The following is a 21,507-nucleotide window of genomic DNA, read 5'->3' as shown; positions in this document are numbered from 1 at the left end:
TATATATATATATATATATATTTCAACAAGTGCACAACAATTAGAAATTAGCCACTTATTTGTAAGTGGCAAATTTTGTTTTCCAAATTAGATGTCAAAATGCTAGTCACATATGGGTTTTCATTTTCTTGGCCAAAGAGTTTTGAAGGGAAACATTTTTAAAGTACATCACATTGGGGAACGAGGGGGTCTTGAATAAAGGACACGTGGTGAAGACAGCAGTTCAAAATTCCACATTTTAAGTGGGGAGACATCTTTTTGCAAGACTCCAGGAATGAACATGAAAGAGTTCAACTGTTTAGTTCACCAGCTCATCTGTCATTCTCTGTCTCCAGAATGCAAAGCCAGTGATAGTCCTAGGACACATTCTGTCTGAAGTGAATATCACTAAATAGGAATACATTAATTACAATAATTTCTATAGTTTCTTGTGCCCAAAGTATACTTGAATATTGAGTTTCAGAGACAAACAAGGAAACTATTCACTATGAGAGCAGAAATATGGCTTCATAGGAAACAGGGCTACATTTAAGTTACCTTTGATACTTCATGTGTCTTTTCTGCTTTTTGTTATAGCTCATATCACTGGCTTCAATTTTTGAGTCAATCTTTCCCAAAGTAAATCGCTACTAAAATTTACAAACTTGACATGAAGATTACATTGTATTTACAAAGAACTTGGCACTTACAGAATAAATTATTGACTTTTTTTTTTTAAATCCAGCCCAGGGCACCCATGGTTCAGGCAAATGAGAAAGCCTGATGCCTTATTATATATTATGCTACATTAACATGAATAAATAGATTTCCAGCTGGTAATTCCTCCACAGTGCTATCCCTGTTGCTGAAAACTAGTACCTTCCATTTCTAATCCGTGGAGTGGGCATGGAGAAGTTACTAGTCCAGAGAAAGCAAAGGTTGCATGTTTTCTTCCTCGTTTTTATCCATGCGCTTTAGTACAGTGGGGTCCACTACTGATTGGGATCTGCAAAGGATAAAGAAAGCCAGGGTCAGTGATTGGTACCAAATAATTACCTGATGACATTCTCTTCTCTGTCTTTTCTTTGCCATTGCTTCTCCCGTGGATGTGGATTATCCTCTCCTACATCAAGGAATTTATGAACTGTGGATGTTGCAAATTTAGAGAAACAGTGATGGTGGTGTTTGGTATCAGAGTGAGGAAACAGTTCCCTCTGGCCTCTCAGTAGAGTAGTGAGAAGAAAAGGATTCTAAATAGATAATAGTAGGTCTCTGTTCTCCTCTTCACCACTGAACAAGTCTCCTTTTTGAGATACTGAGAATTTCTAATGTAGGGCAGATGCTTTCTTATATATTCAAATGGAATGAGAAAACACTATAGTGAAATGATTGTTATTAAAAATTGGATAGAAATGATAGGAGGCTTGATTCCTGCCTTCAAAATACCTATGAAACAAATTCAATGTGAATGTGTTTTCCTTAACCATCATTTTTACATTAACGATTATATCAACAAAAAATCAGAATTCAAATGTTGCTTTTGTTACAGTTCCCAGTAGAATATTCAATAAAATCAGCTTTACTCTTAAAGCTTTTTAAAAAATGATTAATGACTTTAAAATACATATATATATATATATATATAAAACTTAAACACACACACACACACACACATATATATACTCTTGTTGAGGAAGCAACACACTATAATTAAGAAACCACATAATTTGAAAACTTACTTATACCTGCCTTTGATAGCAGGTGGGAATTATATTCTGATTCATCATTAGGAAACAACATGAAAGCAGGAAGGAGGAAAATCAGTGAAACATGCTACAGTTGTGGCAGGATGCTGCACTCTTAATAGCCACAGCATTAAGGAGGCAGCTGCCTTTTAAAATTCTCCTCTGTAATGAATTCTCCCCTGCTGCTGCATACCAGCCAATTGGCTTCTGCTGTGGCAATATGCCTCTTAGCAGACCTCATTAACTTTCCAAAAGAGAGACTATAAGCTAAAATACAAGCACACATGCTAATGAAAATGAACAGCAATGGAACTAATTATCAAAAAAAAGAAAAATTATAGGATTAACTGACAAATTATCTCCTTCATCTAAGTAAACCTAAATTTGTTTCAAAAGTGGGTATGAAAATAAAGGTGAAAGGATTAATTAAAAAAAAGAGGTTTGTTTTGTTTTCTAACTTATTTTCTGCATTTAATCTGAATATTAAGTAGGCATTAGATAGATATTTGTCTCAGAAAGAAAACTGACTGAAGTTTTGTGTCTTTGTGTTTTCAAGAGAAAAAATGAGACAGGAGGAGAAAGGATGAGGAGGACAAGGAACACAGAGAGGACAGCACACCACAGGGTTTCGTGAACAGCAAGATCTCAACTTTAATACATGATTTCCATACTAAAAGAACTTCAGTGTTAGGTATTCAAAATGAAGAGTAATGAGGATAATGAAGAAAGCATTTATAGTAAACAGATTAAAAAAATCCCCTTAAGTTATATGTATTAAAAGGTTGAGATCCATATTGATTATATCAATAAGTAAATGTCAAAGCTATTCAGACTGCATAATGCAGACAAGGTAAGTATTTGCAGCTGCCATCATATTCTGTTACAACAGATAAAGAAAGTCACACACACATATACACATTCTTTAAGTCTATATGCATCGTGGCTTCTAAAAATATTATTAAAAGTTATGGCAATTTTAACAAAATATTTTAAATTATATCACACTTGAACTTAACTTAAGTTCCTAGCTTGCTTTCTTCATGACTTCCAGATAACAAAATTGTTGGTTAATGAATGCTGCTTCTAAAGTAGAACAATTCCTCAGCAAGAGGAATAAAGCCACACAGTAATGGTTTGCAATTAAAATATTTTTCTGGTATTTAGTTGCCCCATGTATACTGTTATTTAGACTAGATTTGTTTTTATTTTTACTTTTTTTTTTCATGTGGAAGAGGAAGATAGTTTTTGTGGTATCAGTTAATGAATAGGTTTATTCTAGCTGCAGTGAGAGAGCTGCCTACCATTGACTTATAATATCTCAGGAGTCCCCACACAGCCCATACTGTCCTTTCAATGAATAAATATCCAATAATTTAAATTTGGTTGTCAAATACTCATTTATTCATTCATTGTGCATCCACAATATTGTGCTATACCAAAATGCTTAAGAGGTTAGAATTTGGAGAGAGGTAAATTTCAATTGTAACAACTTCCTAGCTCTGTGATCACAGGAAGACAATTTAAACATCCTAAGAACTTTGTTCTCTTGTTTGAAAAATGGGGAAAAGATCCTTTACATTAAATAAGTATAGTGAGGACCCGACACAATAATGCATAAGCCCAGCACAGATTTTTACAATAGTGCTTAAGGAAATGGCTAATGGAACACTGTTGCCCAAGTACTGAAATTAACATTGCTTCTCTGTACTTAGGCAGCATATGGAAGGCATATACCTTTCCTGTGTTCTGTTCTCTTTAATAAAATGGGGACAGGACTACTTTATTAGCTGCTTCAAGAGACGAGTCCCCATACACAAGTCAATAGAAAAAGTTTTGGCATGTAGTAATAATAAATGTTTGATACCATTCAATAAAATCAGAAGCTCATATCACATGACCATATGAATATAAGTACTCACTGCAACTGTTCTATGCCAGGCACTATCCCAAGCATTGGGTACACAAGGTAAAAGAGACTTCCTAGATCGAAAACACTCAAAAATCTAGAGAACTTGGTATCTTTTCACATAATTGTTCTCTTCCTCTGTAAATGTGCACAGGAGGACAAGTTCGTCTTTTTATGTGTCTGGATAAATATACCCAAAGGAATAATTACAAACAACCTTTGGTAATAGAATTATTTATTCCTTCTCAACCTAAGGATAATATAAAACTGAAAAGACAAAAGGACAAGGGGAGTTAGAGGGAAACTCAGAGGCAATCCCCTCCTATCCTTGACTGAGAACTGCAAGTCCTGACACAAAGAACAAGAAAATCAAATGAAACAACTTTCATAATGCCATTCTTCAGGATTTTGCCAACAGGATTATAAAACCTACACTGAAGGACATCTAAAAGTCTAATCAGCTCCTGTGAGAAGGAAGACACAGGATTGGGGCAATGAATGTGCTGTAAGCCAAGTCTGCAGGGGACAAAATGACCTAATTACTTGGAGAAGAGAATCAGGATCCAGAGTAACTTCAGAAGGTGGATAAACTAAGCCAACTCTAACAAGATGGTGCTAATCAATTAAAAGGATTTTTTTGGGGAAAAAATCTAAATATAGAAACAGAATTAGGAGATGACTTGATAAAAAAGGCACTTCCCAGTTTCACAAAGGACATTAAGAGTTGACAGTGTGCTGTGGCCACCTGAGAAACAGTGAAAGCAACAGAAGATGCCAAGGAGACCCACACTGGGAGCCAGAATTCTGGAACCTCAAGGCCTGTGGTGACACTAAGGTCAGATGTCACCTATTCAGTTTGAATACTGAACCTAAATATAACCACTGACAGACAGAAGTACTCCTTCCTTTACCCGACTGGAATTTAGTGAGCATTTGCTATAAGCAACTCTTTCCTCCAGACACTGGGGAGTCCTATCCAAAGAAAATAGGATAGACAAAGCCACCATGACTCCATTAAGCTTACACTGGGGGACTGGATATCAAATTAGATAAAATCAGTCATTTCACAAACCTAATGCTGCAAAAAAATACAATAAAATAAATGCAGGAAATTAATAGATTGTAACTAGAATTGGATGCAAATACAGATAACCAAGACCGGGTATCAGAGAAAGACCAAAGACTGGAGGAGGTGACCTCTGACTGGGACCAGCCATTTGAGGATGCAGGAAAAGATCATTTCAGGCAGCAGTGATAAGGGCAAAACTCCCTAATAGGAATAAGCTGAAGAGGCTGAAGGAAGAGATAGGAGCCTAGGGATCTGAAAGGTAGGAAATGTAGGTTTGCTAAACGAGAGAAGAAAGGAAGGCAGGGGCAGATCACAGAGCACTGTTAGCCACAATATGGAGTTGATTTTATTCATCACATAATAAGCAGTCATTTAAAATTTAAGTCAGAAATATGAAAAGATCTGAATTATCTTTTTAAAAGATTTTTAAATTGCCATATGGGTAGTAAATGGGGCCTAAAAGAGCAGTTAGGAAAGGTTTGGAGGGAGGGGTGCAGGTGAGCAGAGTGTAGGCGTGGGTGCTATTATGGGATAAAGAGAGAAGCAGGCTCACGCAATGGTCCACAACAGTGCATGTCACAGGACAAATGGACAAAGGAAAAGGACTTTATTAACTGGGAAAGGATAAAGGTAGGCGGCATCCATGACACCTGTCTCTAAATCATTATATAGCTCAGTTCCAAAGAGAGGGAGCTGGTGCCATGCTGTCATGAAGGGGTAGAAAAGCTTTATGTCATCAAGAAGAAAGACAGTATTCCTCATAGGTTCGAGCCTTGCTCTGCTAAATATAGAATATGTTACATTGAGGATAAAATATCTGAGTAATAGGATTGCTATGAGGATTAAGTAAATTAATGTGAAAAAATATGTAAGTCTCACTTATGGTAAGTACAGAGTGAATGATAGAGTATAACAATGATTATTATTATAATTACTTTTATTAGAAGGGAGCTATTCACAGATAATTACTTTTAAGAATTTTTGCTTATGAAAGTTCTTTGAAAATTTGATAAAGCTTATGTTTTCTCTCTAGAAAAATAAAATGCTCATGTGTATACATACTCATTGATACATATGCACACTCTTAACAGAATTCTTTAAGATCCCATCAATAAACTTTTTAGATTAGGAGAGCATAGCTCTGAAATCAGGAAGTGCTATTCTAAGAGAAGAGAGTTGAGAAGTGAAGGGTTGGTTTAAATACAAGTTTTTTAACTAGTGGGGAAATTATAGCAGGTGAAGTTTCTAACCTTTCCATTTTCTTCAAGGTCTGCAGAGGGAAAGTTCTCACATACACACACAAAAGCAATATCATGAAAGAGACTAGCCTTAAGGACCAGGAATGCTACCAAAGCAGACTTCCATCAAAAAGTACACAGGACATGGTTTGGCATGACAAGTGATATGTCATTGGGTCCTACTTGAACTAGTGAAAAAAAGTCTTGCTGGAGCTGCAATTTCCATTATTTCTGTGGGTGGGAAGTGAGCCAGAGAAATAATATTTGTTACCATTATTATATTTTACTCTGAGCTGGTGTAGTATGGAGAAGCCTAAACATTAGGCATTTGTGTGTGTGTGGTGGGGGTGGATGGAGACACTGAGCACAGGGGCATACTACAACTGCAATATATCTCCACCCTTTTAATTTAAATTAATTTAATTTTTTTGTGTGTGTGTGAGTGACAGGATTTCACTAAATTGTCTAGGTTGGTCCTGAATTTGCCATCCTCCTACCTCAGCCTCCTGAGTTGATTTGTTACATGCATGGCTTAGATGTCTTTTTTTTTTTTTTTTTGCCACAGGATGCAAACTCAGAACCAGTTATGCATATGTGTGCATTTGTGTGTCTTTGACTCCCTCATCCACTGATTGAAAGAAAGCAGGCATCAAAGTACCATGAGCCAAAGCAAGTGATTCAACAGTGAACTTTATAAAGATCAAACCTGTAAAGAAATAGAATGCTTTGCACAGAAATATTAGATCATTAGACAAAGACTTGGAAAAGATACTGAAAATGTAGCATAAACTTTGAACCTAGTGTCTGAATTGAAGTGTGTGTATGTGTGTGCATGACATGTCTGTCTACATGTGCATCTGTGAGTCTCTGTGTGGTGCTTTTCTTCAAAGGAAATCTTACAAGTCCATTATATTAGCTAAGAAAGTTGCTAGCACTACAGGGGAAATGGGTACTCTCCTCACACCCCCTGCTGGCCTGAGGTACCCCATCAAAAGCCTGGATTCCTCAGGGTATCATTTGAAAACTACTGGATTTGGTGATTTCTAAGAGTCCTGCTAGATTTGTCTATGAATCTGAAAACAAACAAACAAACAAACAAACAAAAAACCACTAAGTTGAGGTTACCTTGAATGACTTGACCTTTTTTTAAACCAACAGATAATAATTGAATGTATTTATGGTGGACAAATTCTATATGATCTCTCTTACAGGGGGAATCTAAGATACCTCAACTCATCCCTTTTCAGAGCAGAATGTGGTTGCCAGCAGTTAGGAAGGGATCATAGGATAAACAGGGAGGCATTGGTCAAAGAGGACAAACTTTCAGTTAGAGTGGAAGAATAAGTTCTGGAGATCTACTGTATAGTATGGGGACTTAGTTAATAGTAATGTGCTTTATATTTGAAAACTGCTAAGAGAATAAATATTAAATGTTCTCACTAAAAACAAAAGACTTTATCTTTGATTTAAAATTCAAGAGAGTCAATATTAAATGTTCTCACTGAAAAAAAAAAAGAATTTGTCTTTGACTTAAAATTACTGAACATCCAATCATGGGGACATGCAAGGTTTTAAAATTACCAAAGAAATATATACATATAGGAAAACTGTATAAAACTTGGAGATAGACTTAGGATGCCTCCCCAACCCAGCCCCAGATCACCTCCCAGTCACCTCCCACATACCTCTTCATGGACTTTGGGGAGAGCTCCTTGTCTACTTCCTTCACAGGCATGCTGTAGGAGTCCACGTTGTACTCACTGTCATCGTCATACTCGTGGTCTAGCAGTGTTCTTGCCCATGTTCCCATGTCATAAGGGGGCAGCATTCCTCCAAACTCAGAGGGCAGGATCTCAGGATGAATTAGTTGGTGTAGACTGTTCAGATTGTTACCGTGCAGAAATATCTAAGGAGCAAGAAAAGGGTGATAGAAAATTAAATACCATTCCAAATGCTCTGGGGAAGAAGAGAAGATGGGAAAAGAAAATATAAGACTCTCCCATGTCTGTTAAAATATTTAAACCTCTCATCTCCTCTTTGAAACAGGTAAGGCTGCTACTACTGTTCTAATATTTCATATAAAATCCTGAGGTTCAGGACTGTTAGGTAGTTTCTGGAAGATCAGATAATGAATGCCTAAAGAGCTAGAACCACAAATAAGGTTTTCTGCTTCATAGTCCAGGGCACGGGCAGAATAAGATGTCTGTGCTGATCTGCACACAGTCCTGATATTGGCTGTGCAAGCCTGGTGATTCGCACAATGAATGCTGTTAGAACAGACCCTGCTCATGAGGGACTCATCAATTACAGAGTCTATCTGAATTATTAAGCCCAGAAGCTGTCGCCAGTATGGCTTTCTCTTTATCATCAATAAAAACAAGAATACTGTAACCACAAAATTACTGCTTTATAATGCAAAGAAGGTGCTGTAAATAAAAGAAGTAGATTAGTATCCTCATAATGAAAGGCTGAGTGAGGTTCTTGTCCCAAGGGATGTATGTTCTGCAACGCTGCCAGCATCCCCTCTTCTAGAGATTTCCATATTTATTGTCCAAACAGAAAGCCCAACAATGGGTTGAAAATGCAGCATTGTATGTAAACATTAATTATTGGTATTATTGTCTACAAAGTGCTCATTTATTAAATGGAAGACTTATCAAGTCACATATTGAAGATTTATTTCTCCGTGATTTGCTACCCCTTTCTTTTTTTCATTTTAACTTCTCTGGTATAGCATTATTGTCATTCATATAAATTTATGTAATATTTAAGAATGATAGTTGATAATTTACATCATAGTTTCATATTTCAGGTTCAAGATAAACAGGGTAGCACATTAGTATTTGCTTTTTGTAATTTTAGAATCCGCAGAAGTAAATACATAGGACAACAAAGAAAGATTAGTCTACAACATTAAATAAAATCAGAGAGATGGGAATCAACAGTTACCAAGCATTTAAAATGAATTATGAAAGAGTAAAACAGAAAACAGCAGGTCACTGGCCAAAGCAATAAAAGCAAGCAGCAGCTATAATACACGATGCTGGGGACCTACAGTGGTGGAAGGTACCATCTGCCCAGATAACACCGAGTTAATTGCAAACTTCACACTTTCCTGTTCCAGTCTTTGAGCACAAGAGACAATATTTATTTCCAGGAAAATAATATTCTTTCTCTCTACCCCCACCCCAGGTTCCTCTTATCAGAAATGAAAAGAATTTTCCCAAGAAAGCAACTGAAACTGTTATTTTATTAGATATGTAAGATTTTTTTAATCAAGTGCATTTCTTCCTTCAAGTCATGCAAGAGTTATGATAAAATAAATTTTTTTTAAATCCTTAGAACAGTAAAATAATCCTAGCACACTGACTTCCTTTCTCTTCCCTAACACTCTGCTATCTCCTCCCTCAGAAACCCTCTCAGCTTTGCCCTTGCTTACACTTACACTGAGAAAATAGGCCAACCAGAGGAGATCCAACCAGCATCATCTGTGTCCATGTACTCTGCCTTCACTGCTGGTACAATGTGGGGGATAAACCCCACCAAGGCCAAACTTTCCACATGCTCACTAAAATCCATAATCCATCCCCCACTCAGCTATACTTCTCCCAAGTCTGTCTTATCTGTTTCTCTCTCACACATCACAAATTTCCTCTCTCTACTGGATCTTTCCCATCTGAAAGAAAAACAAGCTAACTCCACTATACCCCATGCAGTCATGTAAAACCTCTCTTGGCTCTGTACCCATCTGCAGTTGTTACCCTACATCTCTCCTTCCCTATGTTGCAGAACACTCCAAAGGAGTTGTCTGTTCATTGCCCAAATACTCTCTTCCAATTTTTCCTAAATCCAATCCAAACAAGTTTTGTCCCTTACCACTGTATGAATATAGCTTCTGTCAAGATCCTGCTAATTGCCAAATACAGCATTCGGTCCTCAAGTCTAAGTAGTTATAGATGACCCTAGAATGCATTTTGACACATCATACACAAATGGAATATAACTTTTCATTCTTCTGATTGTACATGATGTAGAACCACACCTGGGGTATAGTCATATATACACATACGGTAATAATGTCTGATTCATCCCACTGTCCTTCCAACCTTCATACCCCATGTCCTCTCTTTACTCTTCTCCGTCTAATCCAAAGTATCTCTATGCTTCCCTAGCCCCATCTCCTTATTGTGAATTAGAATCTGCATATCAAATATTTGACCTTTGGTTCTTTGGGTTTGGCTTATTTCACTTGGAATAATATTATCTAGCTCCATTAATTTACCACCAAATGCCATAATTTCATTTTTCTTTTAAGGCTGAGCAATATCCCATTGTGTACATATACCACATTTTCTTTATCCATTCATCTGTTGAAGGGCATCTAGGTTGGTTTCATTGTTTAGCTATTGTGAATTGAGCTGCTATAAACATTGATGTGGCTGAGTCACTGTATATGCTTATTTTAAGCCCTTTAGGTATAAATCAAGGAGTGGGATAACTGGGTTAAATTATGGTTTCATTCCAAGTTTTCTGAGGAACCTACATATTGCTTTCTATAGTAGTTGCAACAATTTGCAGTCCCACCAGCAATGTATGAATGTACCTTTTCCCCCACATTCTTACCAACAGTTATTATCACTTGTATTCTTAATAATTGCCATTCTGACTACAGTGAGATAAAATCTCAGTGTAGTTTTGATTTGCTTTTCTCTAATTGCTAGAGATGTTGAACACTTTTCATATATTTGTTGATCAATTGTATTTCTTCTTCTGTTGAAGTGTCTGTTAGTTCTTTAGCTAATTTATTGATTGGGTTATTTGGTGTGTGTGTATGTGTGTGTGTGTGTGTGTGTGTGTGTGTGTTAAGTTTTTTGAGTTCTTTTTATATCCTGGAGTTCAATGCTCTATCTGAAGTTCATGTGGGTCAGATTTTCTCTCATTTTGTAGGCTCTCTCTTTACGTTATTGATTGTTTTCTTTGCTGTAAAGAACCTTTTTGTTTGATTCATCCCATTTATTGATTCTTGATTTTACTTCGTGGGCATTGTGAGTCAGAATCATATAATCATCTCAATAGATGCTGAGAAAGCATTTGACAAAATACAGCACTCCTTCAAGCTTAAAACACTAGAAAAACTAGGGATAGTAGGAACTTTGTAGTACAACTTTGTAAAAGGTATCTATGCTAAACCCAAGGCCAACATCATTCTAAATGGAGAAAAATCGAAAACATGCCCTCTAAAAATGGAAACAAGACAAAGATGCCCTCTTTCACCACTTTTATGCAACATCATCCTTGAGACTCTAACCAGAGCAATTAGACAGAAGAAAGAAATTAAAGGGATACGAATAGGAAAAGAATAACTCAAACTATAACTATTTGCTAATGACATGATTCTATATTTAGAAGATCCAAAAAATTCCACCAGAAAACTTCAGGAACTAATAGTGAATTCAACAAGTTAGCAGAATCTAAAATTAATACCCATAAATCAATTGCATTCCTATACACCAGTGATAAATCCACCGAAAGAGAAATTAGGAAAACTACCCCATTCACAATAACCTCAAAAAATATTTGGGAAATCAATTTAACAAAAGAGGAGAAAAACATCTATAATGAAAACTTCAGAAAAATAAAGAAAGAAACTGAAGAATGCCTTAGAAGATGGAAAAATCTCCCATGTCCTTGGATTGGCAGAATTTATATTGTCAAATGTCAGTACTACCAAAAGCGTTACACAGATTTAAAGCAATTCCTTTTAAAATCCTAGTAACATTCTTTGCAGAACTAGAAAAAGTAATCATGAAATTCATTTGGAAAAATAAGAGACCCAGAATAGCCAAAGTTTTCCTTAGCAAGAAAAGTGAAACAGGAGGCATCACAATACCAGACCTTAAATTATACTACACATAGAGCCACAGTAACAAAAAATGGATGGTATTGGCACCAAAACAGATACATAGACCAATGGTACAAAATAGAAGACTCAGAGACAAACCCACATAAATATAGTTGTTTCATACTAGAAAACAGTGTCCTTTACATACGTTGGAGAAAAGATAGACTCTTCAGCAAATAATTCTGGGAAAACTGAAAATCCATATGTAACAAAATGAAATTTAACCCTTCTCACCCTGCACAAACTTAACTCAAAGTGAATCAAGAACTGAGTCACTAGAACAGAGACCCTGTGACTGACAGAGGAAAAAGTAGGCCCAAATCTCTTCCATGTCAGCTTAGGAACTGACTTCCTTAATAAGATCACTTGGCTAAAACATTTCCTTCCAGTGTCCTACCTTGCTAGACTTTTCTTACTCTTCCAAAATTTTAACATTGGAGAGTTCCAGGTCTCAGTTCTTGGAGCTATTATCTTTTTAAACCATGCTCCCTCTTTGGTGTTCTCATTCAATCCATTTCTTTCAGTCAGCGGCTTTACAATATTGTCCATATACTAAAAAGACGTCTGGAATCCAGAACTCTTCCTTGAACTCCATATCTGAATTTCCACTCTACTTGATATCCTCATTTAAATGTTTAATTGGGTCCTCAAATTTAACAATTCCAAAATTGAACTCATAAATTTCCTCCCAGATCTTCTCCCTATTTTCAATATCAGTTAATGGTATGACTATCCTTTTAGAGCTTCTCAAACCAAAGCCTTTGATTCATCCTTTACTCCTCTTATTATCTGTCAGCTAATCTTTTTGGTGCTGTTTTCAAAATGTACCCTGAATACAATCACTGTTACCAAGTCCATCCCTATAACAATGACTCGAATTACTATCATCTTGTAAATTGTATTACTGCATTAGCCTCCTGATCAATTCTCCCGCTTGTATTTATCCAACTTCTCTCCATTCTGAAGATGGCAGAGTCCATATGAAAATATAAGTAGGACAATATCATTCCACTCACAATTCCCACTGACTTCTTTCTCTGAGTAAACGCTGTAAGACTCTGTAAGAACAACTTCTCTGAAAACATCTAATTCTCACTCCCCATAGGGACATAGTGCCTCAGGGCATTTGCAATGGATCTTTGTTCTGCCTGGAGATTTCTGCCTGCAAATGTTGCCACAGCTTATTGTTCCACAACCTCATCTTTGTTTGAAAATCGACTATTTAACATTATAGCCTTGCCCAACCTGGAAAGGATTACCCACTTTTTCTACACCATGTTTTTATAGCATCTTCCATGTATGATATGATTTATTTACATTATGAAGATGCTACTTTGAAGATTTATAGAAAAACAATACCATTGTTTCTTACAAATCCTAAATTTGTTGAAAAATGCATATCATATGAAGATGCTCTTTTTGAATTTACCTGAGTTTATGGAAAAAGGTTAAATGTGACTAGCTCATCTGGACTCAGCAAAAAGGATGCACTGCAATTGCCTAACTGGTAAATTTTTGCCCTTAGACTTCTTTCTTTCTTTCTTTTTCTTTGAAAAATTTTGTGTAGTAACAAACTTTGTTTTACTGTTTCTTTTTTCTTATGCTGTTTTTTTTTTTCCATTTCAAGCAAGAAATCTGGTCCTGTTCGCTTCTTTGCCAATTTTAAGAATTAAATTGAATAATACTTTCAGTACTATTTTGATTTCCTACACTATGCCATTAAAGAGATTGTGCTAGAAAGGAAGAAGGTGAAAAACTTTTGAGAATCAACAAGCAACAGAAAAAGGGGTTCACCATATTGAAGAAGAAATAGAAATGTGTGCCAACTATTGAGAAAACCTGTTTCCTGTCAACTCTTGGAAAGTAACAAGGCCATAGCTATGGCTGAGTGAAGAGTGCTAGTTGTGGGTTGAAGCTGAGCCCTTGGTTTCCAACTTGAACTGGGATGTACCTCTTTAACAGACAATTTAAGAGCACAAGGAAATCTTAGTTCCAGAAACAAATATTGCCTTGATCAGTGGGGATGTCGGAAGTGGTTATAATGGAGGAGAAGTTTGGTGTGAAAGATTCCAGATCCTGGTCTCGAATTTGAGAAGGGACTTATAACACCAAAGATTAATATTATTATCATCCCACCATATTGGAGGATCAAACTCAGATTTTATTTAATTTGATAAAATGAAGAACTAGATGTTTTTAACATACCTGAGTTTATGGGAAAAGGGTCACAATTCTTCTTTAGGTTTTCTTTCACCACTTTTTCAGAACACAGATTTATAGCATCTCAAGTGTGAAGTGTTAAGTAATATTGTAATGCTGAGTCATTTGTAATTCCATTAAGAAATGTAATAATAGCTTTGTATTATGCATTGACTTTATAAGCACAAATTAAAGGCATTTAACCTATAATTATTTTATATGAAAATTTCCAAGTCATATAATTTTAATTAAAATGGTAAATTTTGGATACCTCATTTCCATCCAGAATAGTACCAGAAATGTAGTCTTCTAGGCACTGCTAAAATAGTCAAATTCAATCACAAAACCCCCAAACATGTTGCTTTCCTAGTTTTCTAAACTTGAACTTTTTCAGTGATTTTGATTTTTTCCTTTTAATATTGCAGGATCATGTTAAAATTATGTCCAAAAAAGTCACCCCTGTAGTCAAAACCCTTGAAGTATTTCCCATTTCACTCTGAAAGTCCAGATCCTTGCAATTAGCTACATGGCCATATATGATCTGATGCAATGGGCAACGTGGCCATATATGATCTGGTGCACCATAGTACCTCCTATCCATTCTGTATCACCATCCCCCACAGTTAATTCTGCTCCAGCTTTTCTGGTCCTCTTGTTATTTGCCAAATGCATTAGACAACTAGACGTGTGTTTACTCTCACAATCCCCTCTGCCTGTAACTATTCCCCATAAATCCAGATATCCAATTCTGCTACCTACTAGCTGTGATTCACAGCAAATTGCTTAATCTTCTATGCCTCATTTTCTTATGTATGAAATGAGAAAAATAACAATTCTTACCCTAAAACTTTGTTACAAAAATAAATGAGTTAACATAGGTAAAGTTGAGAACAGCATGTGACACAGAGTGAACACTACATAAGTACTGACTAGAATACTTTGTACTAAAAGCCCCAGCAGGTGCTTTGGATAACCTGATCCCTCTTTCTTAGAACAACCTTGAAAGAGCATTTGTGAGGCACTTTAACATACTTTCTGAATTTCAAAATACCAATAATTTGATTCTTGGTGGTAGAAACAATTCTTAATGTAAATTATAATTGAAATGTTTTCAACAAATTCATACACAGTAAGCTCTCTGTTCACTAATGTTTGATATGAACCCATAATTACTGAACATTCACACTCAAAATGAGGGCTCTGCAACACTGAAATACCTGAAGCACCTTCTCAGTCATTTGACAAACAGGGAGACTTATCTTCTCATAATTGGTCTAGAAGTAAGTATATTTTCCTGTGCAACTAATCATTGGGAAATGGATACGCACAAAGAGGTAGGAATAAGTCTAAATATGGAGTTGGGTGATTTGGGTTTTCTTATTAGCTCTACAACTTTACAGCTGTGTAGATGAGTAAGACCCTTACTTATCCATCCCAAACATTCATTTCTTTAGCTCTGCAGTAGAAGATGCAATTTACTAAATTAACTTTTCAGAGTTGAGAGTAGAATAGTAGTTACCAGAAGCTGGGAAGATAGAGATGGAAGAAGGTTGGTTTATGAGCATTATTATAGTTTGATAAGAAAAATCAGTTACAGAAGGGTGCCAATAAATAAGAATAATGAGTTTTGTATTTCAAAACAGCCAGAAGAAGTGATTTTGAATATTTTCACTACAAAAAATTAATAAATATTTGAAGAGATATGTATGCTTCTTATGATTTGAATATTATACAATGTATACATGATTTGGAAAAATAAATAAATAGTTGGCCAATATTTTTAAAATGTACATATTCAGAGCTGTTGCAAAAATTGAATGAAAGAACATGTACTAAAAGGCATTTTAAAATCTGTATTTATTAATAATGATAAACATATTAGTATGTATTATATACTGTGCAGTGTTCTAAATGCTTTAAATAAATTATTATCTTAGTCTTAGAAAAATGATTTTGTTGTTATGTGCTTTAATTATCTCATGTTAGATAAAACTAAATCTTCAAGCAAGTAACATGTAATTTAAAGAAACATTAAAATGTCTAAATATTATCATTCTTTTCAAAATGTGTGATTGATCATGATAATTATTACAAAATTATATCAGATATTGCAAAATTTATTATATTTATTTCAATGCATATTATAATATAACAAACACCCATTTACCAGCAAATACTATTTTATACTCTGTAGACCTCGCCTGAAATTAAGTACAGCAATATTAATGTAGTTACTTGGCAAAAATTCTTTTGAACTTTACACTGAGGCTTTCATGTGTAATGAATGTGCTAATATGTCCTCTTATAGTATAAGAAAGTAGGAAAGCTTGTTTTTTAATGTTTCATTCACAAATGCAGCATTGAGAATTACAAGGTCTATAAGAATTTTAAGATGCTTTCTATGCTAAATATTTATATGACAACCTAGAAACCCATTTCAGCATGGCCAATATAATACACATGTAATGTGTATCACAACTCATTACATGGGGCAGATTTAAAAACAAAGAAAGCAACCTACCCTTTTCCGAGTTTTCTCCTTCAGGAAAGGCCGAATCACAGTGTACAGGGCATGGATGTACCAAGGTTGATTGACAAAATGAATTCCTCCAAATCGTGCTGGGAAACTATCCTAGAAGAACATGGAGGAAACAAAGTCAAGACATGCTTTAACATGCTGAAAAGGTTTAGGAAAGGTCAAATTTGTTATTCCACATACTAAAATGAGATCATCTGTGCAGCTAAGAAGGAAGAGCCTTCCTACATCGTAACTCTTGTGCTGAAACTGAACCACTTTATAAGAAAGCAAACCCTTCTCAAGAATAAGTTGTTGAAAAGAATTTCACCACTAACTGCTGTCAATTTAGTCCCAGAAACATAAACAAAAGTATGAGAGATATGTCAAATAATGAATGTATGTTATATAAATATTTTACCTAAATTATTTATAATGAAATTTATTTAAATTAAAATGCTTTATTAAATTTAAATGTAGTCATTTATAATATATATGCTACCAGTTATCAAAAAATCACTTTATTATTTTTTCTCTTACTATATATAAACTATATTATAAAAATTGTCCTTTCTTTATTTCAACTACATAAAAGAAATCACGCTTAAGCAAAACAAAAGCCTAGAGTTGTACTGTAGAAAATCTGAGGATATATTTCATTAGATTAAATGAAAGTAAAAACCTTCTGAGCTGATCTCACTGGGGGATAATGGGTCTCTGCTAAAGCCAGCCTCCTTCAGCAAGAAATGACACAGTGTACATTTGAATCTGAAGTGATGAACAGAGGTATTTTCTTCCTACTTATAACTAATGGGTGTGTCCCTACCTCCTGCACAATGTGAAGGGAATTCCTAGGGCACATCAACTGCAACCTTTGATACTGCAAGTAGCTATGCTAAGGATGCCACATCAGTGCACTTAGGTGTTGCTACCAGCTCCAATTTCCACACTGAACTGACTGCAAAAGTCTTCTCAAAAAACACTAAATCACCAGAACTGTCTCAAAGTGGGATTATAATAACTGGCAAAAATATGGGTATTTTTTAATTTAAATGATCTATTTAAATGAGTCATAGTGTGTGTGTATATTTCAGCTTTACAAAATCAGTAAGAAGTTCTATCAATTTATATCCCTCCTTTCCATAGAATTGTAAGATAGTTCCAGTTTTCCCCCATATCATATCTGATATAGTCTATCTTTCAATTATTGCCAATCTCATAAATATAAAATAGATTCTCATATGACTAATTTGCTAGTATTTGTCTTTGCTCATTTTCATTACTTTCATCATAAGTAACACTTTTATAACAAACATTTTGAACATGTTATATTATTTTGGAATCCTTGAGAGTCTTAATTATTTTCTGTCTCTAGTGACTGTTTTCAAGATGTCTTGTTGATGGAGGACTCACAGTGGCTAATATTAATTATCAGGTGTCCTGATGCAGCTGGCTTAAGGAATCCTTTCTCCAGACAAGATCCGTTTTATCTCCTACTATACATAAGACATTAGCAACCTATATGGTTATAATTTAGTTTCTCATCCTATAATTTCTCTGACTGCATTATATAGAAAATTTCAGGCAATTTTAAGGCTATTATGGCCTCAGATAACCAGGGGAGACTGATCATCATCATTAGTTTTATGGATATTATTCGTTTTCCACCTAGATAAAAGAAAGACCTAGTGATTTCTTTGAAGTTTTCCTGTCCACCCAAGGCTTTCTCTCAAAACCTTTTCTCAAAGGAAAAGCACCTAGAGGAATGTGAACTCTCATGTCCTGTCCCGGTCTTCAAGGTTTCCAAGCCTACTTCCTGCTAATGAGCATCCCACTCCCCAGTATTGTGCTTGCCTTCTTACCTGTCCCCACTTCATCTACTCTCCTGTTTTTCCTAGAGATTTTCATGTGATCCTTGGCCCAGAGGACTTTTCTCATGTTCTGAGAGTTCAATAATACATTTGGAAATATCTTGTTGCTATATAACCAACACTGCTTCTTCATGACAGGAAGACCTCTGAGAATTTTTAGCCTACTGCATTGCCTGAAGCCAAACTGCTTAATATTTTTAAAATATATTCTTGAATGAACATTTGGTCCCCTAAACAAATGAATGAATACCAACTATCAAGGTTATTAAACCAAGTCCCAGCTCAGTGATTCTCAAATGTTGGGAATACATGTAACTTACACACAAAGTCAAGGGCTTTCTTGTACACATTTTTCCATATACAGTGACTCTATCAGTACCAAATCACAGCTAGGGCTGAGTGAAAGAACAGGGAAAGCTCTGACTTTGCAATTAAGTAAATCTATTACAAAATTCTGACTTAATCCACCTCTCAAGCATCAAAGTTCAAAACAAAAATAACATCATTGATTCCTTCTTGCCCCACTGTGGTCTTCCCTTTTTTTTTTTTAATCATGTTCCAGGTTTTACAATATTTACCATCCTGCTTCTGTGGAGCTTCATATTTGCTTCCTGAATCATGCCAATGTGATCCAAGCATGATATATGGGAATATAAAAATAAATCAGGCACTCTTGGGTCAGTAGAGTACACAGAACAGTCACCATCTCCATCACATGTCACTTCCCTGCATCTACTTCATGCCTGTGGTCACCACGCTGTTTTATAGCTTGTGGGAGTTGTTCTGTCCCATACAGATGTGGGCTCTTTGAGTGCAGAGGCTGTGTGTTCTATATGTTCTACTCATGCTTAGCTTGGAATCCATGTCCTACTGTACAACCCTGAAGTTAAGGGACTGGAAGGTCAAACATGAATATCGCAGTGGAATTCTGACAGAAAGAGTTCCTCCAATGACATATTTGAGGAAGATTCAAACGCTCAAGGAGAGCAACAGCCATCCTCTTGGTGCTAAGAAGCTCTTGGGAGATTGTTAGCAGAATTCCGGAGCTGGACCTGCCCACCTTCCACTTTCTAGATGTCACTAAGAAGTAAAAAGCTTTGGGACAACAGCAGCAAAGGTGGGTATAGTAGCTCATAGACCTCTAAATCCCACTGGAGTTCTGGAGGAATGTGACCTCAAAACCAAGAGCTCAGGAGCAGTCCTAATCTCCCATTGCTCTAGCTCTTCCAACAAGGTTTTGAACAATTATGACCTTTAATACATCTACCTGGTTTTGGAATTATCCAGAGAGATGACTGTTTTGTGTACTCTACTGACCCCACAGTACCTGATTCATTGCAACATTCCCAGCATCTTGTAAATGCACGTGTGTATCCCAGCACAGAGTTAGATGAATTTAGCTGAATAGAATTGATTCTGATATTTACTATTTAAGAAAATGTCTTCTCTGAGCCACAATTTCCTTACCTACAAAGAACAAAATTGAATAGGAATGCTAATAGCTAACAGTATGTGTTACTTAATGAGAACTCCTCACAGATACAAGCCTACCATATTCACTGTCAATCCCACTTTGCAAATGTGGAAATGTTCATGGAGGTAATTTTATAATGTGGCTTAATGGGCAGTTGTCCAGTCCTAAACAGCTCTGTATAGTACAAAATAACAGCATACACCACTCTGATCATTGACTCCGTAAGACATACCACTCTGCACCAGAGACAGTGACAGAAAAAGTGCCCCACAATTAGTGAGAAAAACCTCAACAGAATTTCTACCTTCCAAAAGCATTGGCTAGCTTGCCCATTCCCATTTACATTTTTTCTTTTTCCTTGAGCAGAAATTTTGCTCTAGATGCATAGGTCATCTTGCCTGAATGATTAGATGAATGGAGGAAGAGCCCACCAAGATTCTAAAGTAAGTCAGCATTCCTCCAAGCCTGTGTCGACGATAACCTCCAACAAATACCCTTCTGTGGCAGAAGATGAGATTTAGAAGTACCCAGCAGGCAGTATGTGAGTTTCTCCAAGGATGAACTTTTAATTCAAACAATCCTAAAATGAGGGTCAATCAAAGCAAATTATCTATCTTTTCTTCATGGGTACTACAGACTCTAAATTGGGGTAAATATATTTCTCTCTCTCTCTCTCTCACTCTCACCACACACACACACACACACACACACACACACACACACCAATATCCCTACTCCTGAGTGCCCACATCCCAAGCAACCACTATCCTCCAAAGCTGGGTTCCCTGCACTGGCCCTTGTCTCCTGGGCTGTCCACACTCCACCTACTCTCCCGTTTTTCCTGTAGATTGTCAGGAAGATCTAAAAGAATTTTTAGCTTACTGCATTGCCTGAAGCAGAACTAATTAATATGCTTTTAAAATATATTCCTGAATGAGCATTTGATCCCCAGAACAAAACTGAATGAACACCAGCTATAAAAGCTATTAAGCCAAGAGTCTTAGCTCAGTGATTCTCAAACTTGTGTACAGTACTGAGTAGATACCAGTGAATTATTCATTTATCTATAGCAAAGATATTTGCTTCAAAAATCTAGCAATTGAACAAAAATTGGAGAATCTGAACTACTACCACATTATTCAAATGTAAGGGTTAAGTTTGATGAATATAAAAATCATGTGTTACAATAATATTATTACATATTGTATCAGATTTGGGAACAAAAATACTCAACAATTTCTGGCACAATCCAGGTACAGTTTATAATCACAAATGATAGCAAAGTGGACTTTTCCATGAGAATTAAACCTGTAACTCTAGTCTTATTTCACAATAAGATTGTCTAGGATTCCTAAACAAAGCAGTCATGTTAAGAAGTGTTCTTAATATGAACATAGGAGGGAATTATATGTGTAACTCATGCATTCAAAGTTAAATCTATCAAGATTCTATGAATGTTCTTTTCTTTTTCTTCCTTTCATATACTTTTTTTTTTAATTTTTTATTGTTGGCTGTTCAAAACATTACATAGTTCTTGATATATCATATTTCACACTTTGATTCAAGTGGGTTATGAGCTCCCATTTTTACCCCATATACAGATTGCAGA

At 35.8% G+C, this 21,507-nt stretch overlaps 1 protein-coding gene across 3 annotated transcripts in view; it reads right to left on the bottom strand.

Moving 5' to 3' along the window:
• Positions 1-506: 506 nt before the first annotated feature.
• The window catches only part of Clvs2 (clavesin 2), a 65,092-nt gene continuing 44,091 nt past the window's right edge, over positions 507-21,507 (bottom strand). For all 3 annotated transcript variants that reach the window (XM_015498546.2, XM_048797308.1, XM_048797354.1), the window contains 3 exons: positions 16,560-16,670; positions 7,623-7,843; positions 507-985 (listed from right to left, as the gene is read on the bottom strand). In XM_015498546.2, coding sequence (XP_015354032.1) covers positions 898-985; positions 7,623-7,843; positions 16,560-16,670 — 420 coding nt within the window. In that variant the 3' untranslated portion in view covers positions 507-897. The remainder of the gene's footprint in view (positions 986-7,622; positions 7,844-16,559; positions 16,671-21,507) is intronic.

The sequence above is a fragment of the Marmota marmota genome, unplaced genomic scaffold, assembly GCF_001458135.2.
Source record: "Marmota marmota marmota unplaced genomic scaffold, marMar, whole genome shotgun sequence".
Lineage (NCBI taxonomy): Eukaryota > Metazoa > Chordata > Mammalia > Rodentia > Sciuridae > Marmota > Marmota marmota.
The sequence above is the reverse complement of the archived record's forward strand: the minus strand, read 5'-3'. Positions and strand labels throughout refer to the sequence as shown.